Source organism: Oncorhynchus gorbuscha, linkage group LG09 (assembly GCF_021184085.1).
Source record: "Oncorhynchus gorbuscha isolate QuinsamMale2020 ecotype Even-year linkage group LG09, OgorEven_v1.0, whole genome shotgun sequence".
Lineage (NCBI taxonomy): Eukaryota > Metazoa > Chordata > Actinopteri > Salmoniformes > Salmonidae > Oncorhynchus > Oncorhynchus gorbuscha.
In genome coordinates this window covers 66,645,467-66,649,829 of record NC_060181.1, presented here as the reverse complement: position 1 = coordinate 66,649,829, position 4,363 = coordinate 66,645,467, and the positions used below count along the sequence as shown (strand labels likewise).

The 4,363-nt window shown below is 47.2% G+C and overlaps 1 protein-coding gene across 1 annotated transcript in view; it reads left to right on the top strand.

Moving 5' to 3' along the window:
- The window catches only part of LOC124043971 (inactive phospholipase C-like protein 1), a 160,862-nt gene extending 156,913 nt beyond the window's left edge, over window positions 1-3,949 (top strand). The window contains exons 8-10 of the mRNA XM_046363165.1: window positions 439-514; window positions 1,075-1,184; window positions 1,607-3,949. Of these exons, the coding sequence (XP_046219121.1) occupies window positions 439-514; window positions 1,075-1,184; window positions 1,607-1,834 (414 nt within the window). The 3' untranslated portion in view covers window positions 1,835-3,949. The remainder of the gene's footprint in view (window positions 1-438; window positions 515-1,074; window positions 1,185-1,606) is intronic.
- The last annotated feature ends 414 nt before the right edge of the window (window positions 3,950-4,363 follow it).

Sequence of the window (4,363 nt, the reverse complement as noted above, 5' to 3'; positions counted from 1 at the left end):
ATACATGCTTACACAGTAGTAGGGTGAGAGAGGCACACATGCACAAATGCCGTTTTACTCTCCAGCTGTGTTTCTTCCCACTCGGCATAGAAAGGATCATTCCTAACATAGGTTCTTTGATGAGGGGAGGTCGGCTCATAATAATGGCTGGAATGGAGCGAACGGAATGGCATCAAATGATGTGTTTGATGTATTTGATACCATTCCACTCATTCCGCTCCAGCCATTACCACAAGCTCGTCCTCCCCAATTAAGGTGCCACCAACCTCACGTACTGTACAGAATATACCTGCCACCATTTAAGGCCAGTATCTATGTGTGTATGTTTCTGTGTGTATGACAATCTTTATTTCCATCTGTCTATTGGTTGGTCTGTTGATCTGTATCTGTCTGTCTGCCCAGAGGCTCATCCAGTGTCTGTCTTTGTCTCTCTTCCAGATGATCTCGGCCAAGAAGCAGCTGATCGAGAATGCAGACGCTGTGCAGGAGAGGATGGCCCAGGTGCAGAGAGAAGGTGAGAGGAGAGGATGGATGGACACAGGGAGGGAGGGAAAGAGGAGGAATATCAAATATTTGTCTGGGAGGAAAGGGGTAAATAATGGCTGGAACGAATATCAAACTAACCTTTTAGAGATCAAGTGGTCTACTGAAGTGTGATTGCAGAGCTCTGTCTTGTGATGTTATTTATACTGTATGCCACAGTCCCCAAGAGGGAGAGAGGTGAACTGGAAGTGCTATATAGGAGAAATGAAGAGAGGAAAATCAATGGTTTTCATTTACCATACCAATACACAGAAACCTAGTCCAGACTTCAGGAAACACAGTGAGCCTATAATTTACCTTATGAGGAGAGAAATCGCCGGACATACTGGGGCTGGAGAAAGAAAACGAAATACAATGAGATTTAATTGAATTAAGTTTTATGATTGCAGTTTTTCCAACGTGGTGACCATGATATTGGTCAGCTTACTGCCGCATGGCTCTGCTTCCTGCTTCCTGTTGCCTGTTGTCTGCCTTAGCCACAGCTCTAACTATCAGTTGAACTGATCTCTGTCTCCTGTCCTGTCTTCTCAGGAATGGAGTTCCACGAGGAGTTGCCCAGGCTGGGAGAGAAGGAGGGGCTGAAGGGGCACAAGCAGAGTAAAGCCCTGGAGAGTTTCACCTGGAATATTACTGTACTGAAGGTACACACACACCCACCCACACACACGTGATACAATAAACTTGATACAATAAACATTATTGTCACCAAGAGGGAAAATGTTTTGGAGACAAAATACAATTTTATTGGAAACAGTTTTACGCTTTCTCTCTCTCTCTCTCTCTCTCTCTCTCTCTCTCTCTCTCTCTCTCTCTCTCTCTCTCTCTCTCTCTCTCTCTCTCTCTCTCTCTCTCTCTCTCTCTCTCTCTCTCTGTGTCTTTCTCTCTCTCTCTGTGTGTGTGTGTCTCTCTCTCTGTGTGTGTGTCTCTGTCTGTGTCTCTGTCTCTCTCTCTCTCTCTCTCTCTCTCTCTCTCTCTCTCTCTCTCTCTCTCTCTCTCTCTCTCTCTCTCTCTCTCTCTCTCTCTCTCTCTCTCTCTCTCTCTCTCTCTCTCTCTCTCTCGACAGGGTCAGTGTGATCTCCTGCGCAGTGCCAAGGTAGACTCTCTGGATGGTCTGAGACAGTTGGCCCTGGCCTGTGAAGCCTGTGGCCTCACCTCCACGACCTCCTCCTGCACCTCTTTTGGTCCCTCTGATCTCTTCTACACCTCCCACAGCAGGAGGGGCAACTCCCAGGAGAGGAGAGGAAGCACCCAGGAGAGGAGGGTGAATACCCATGGCAATGGACGAATATGACACCCCGAAACCTACCAGAGAGAGGGAAGGGGGATCGAGTGGATGAGATGGTGACAACCCCTCAAATCCCAAACTGTCAGAGAAAGGGAGGGTGGGGAGAGAGAGATATGGCGAAAGAGAGCAGAGTTGGAATGGTCTAGAGTAGAGCCCAGAGCCTATACCTTTATCCAGAGTAGTAAGACTAGTGAAGAATCTTTGCAGTAATTTGACGGCTTACTTTGTGTTCAACAGTGGAAATACATTTGTGCTTATTTAAGTCGGACACTTGAATATAACGCTCCTACAATTTACTTCAATGTTTTTTCTCCCTAAAAAGGGAGTTGTGATTGTGAAAACACATTGTTCTTAGGTAAGAAACCTTTGCTGTGGAGAGGACGAGTGAAGAGTCTCTGTCCTTCTGAACCCACAAAATTGATCCCTCGGGAGGATGTGATGTCACGCTGTTGATGCCTTGAGGGCCCGTCTCACCATGGATACCACAGGGGGTTGAGTGACAGGTGACCCTCCCAGTGTCCCACCGACACAGCTACTGTTACACCCAGCCCCTCTCTCCTTCCTTACCCCTCTTTATCTCCTTCACCCAGTACCCTCGGTACATGGAGTGTTTTGAATGTCTAGCCTGTCGTGCGTACCCCTCATCTTCCCTGAGAGACCCCACCAGGTATCCTTTCCTGAGAAGATGGGAGGAGGCAGATGTGTTGGTAGTTTTACATGACATGGCTTAACCCTGCGTCAGGCTGCTATGTCCTACCTGAGACCATACACAGGTGTCAGATGGCTAGGGGCTAACAGTGTCACAGTATCACAACATCACAGTAAGGTCTGGAAGACAACCTGAAGACAACCTGAAATAAGAGGACCTGTTGAGTGTGATTGATTGATTGATTATTTGATTGTGTTTAACAGGCTTCATTGATTAGTTGGGCAGCAGGTAGCCTAGTGGTTAGAGCGTTGGGGCAGTAACCAACCGGTTGCTTGTTCGAATTGAATTCCTGAGCTGACAAGATGGAAAAAATCTGCCATTCTGCCCTTGAGCAAGGCAGTTAACCCCCACAACAACTGCTCCCCGGGCGCCGAAGACGTGGATGTCGATTAAGGCAGCCCCTCACACCTGTCTGATTCAGAGGGGTTGGGTTAAATGCAGAAGGCACATTTTGGTTGAATGCATTCAGTTGTGCAACTGACTAGGTCTCCCCCTTTCCCTTTGATTGATAGATGAGTATTACCCTACACCAGGATGTGGTTGGCATGGCTGTGTTGCTATGAGGGAGGGGGCCCTCTCTCTGTGTATTGACTGAAAGTATGTGTTGGGTTTGTCCCAGCTTAAAAACTCACTCAGCAACAGTAAAGGACTCTGACAAAGAACTACAAAAATGGCGCGACTAGATGCTGCATCCTTGGTGTGCTTATGCTGCTTGTGATGGTCGACTGTGGGACATGGATGCCATTGTTTTTCCAATGTTAGATTTGTGCTATTAAGGTAGGTAAATACTTCATGTAATTTATATTTTACTGTGTCATAGCATCCTTTCTCTACCAGTGGTGGCTGGTACGTACCTACCGTCTGTCATTCTACAGTCTGAACAGCCATTTCAACACACACAGCAGTAAAGTTGGAGTAACATTTCAATTCGGCATAGAAAGGATCATTCCTAACATAGGTTCTTTGATGCAGGCAGTGGTCAACCCATTTTGACCTGCCTCTCTCCTTCTCTTGGATGGATGGATTCATTATCATCTGTTGCCTCCTTCACCAGCCCACCTCCACACATCTATCTTAAAGGCGTTGCATGGTCAATCCGACGTCTGCATTGACCATGCAGCGATGACAGTGATATGGCCTCTGCAGAAGTCAGAGCCAATTTATGCTTGATCCGAAAATGTGGTTGGAGGCTTCGTATGGAGGGTGTGATCCCAGAGGCACGCAGAGGTCAAATCAAGCTCCGTAAAGCATCGCCGTGCACCTCTCAAATGTTGTAACAATGAGGAGGGCTCCGTATACTGTAGCTCCGCATTGACATGATTGGATGATGGTAGGTGAGGACGGGAGGTCCTGCAGAAACAAAAACTCACTTCCTTGACAACTTCATCCACAACAGCTCTGCGCTGCTCGGCGAAGTGACCTGACTTCTGGAATGGCCATATCAAGGTAAATGCTGCACGGCCAATCAGACGTCGGAATGACCATGCAGCACCTTTCAGGTCATTCATACTTGTTGCACTTCGCCGAGCAGCGCAGAGCTGTTGTGGAGGAAGTTGTCAAGGAAGTTTGTGTTTCTGCAGGACCTCCCGTCCTCACCTACCAATCATGTCAATGCGGAGCTATACGGAGCCCTCCTCACTGTTACAACATTTGACAGGCGCACAGCAATGAGGAAGGTCACTATACTATAGCTCACTATACTCAACTGGCGTGTTGATGTTTTTTTGCAGTATCGAAAAATAAAAACATGAAATAAATCCTCTAATCCAACGGCACTCTGGTCCAACACCACAGTGCTGTAATTGACTATACTGTAGTTACTCTCT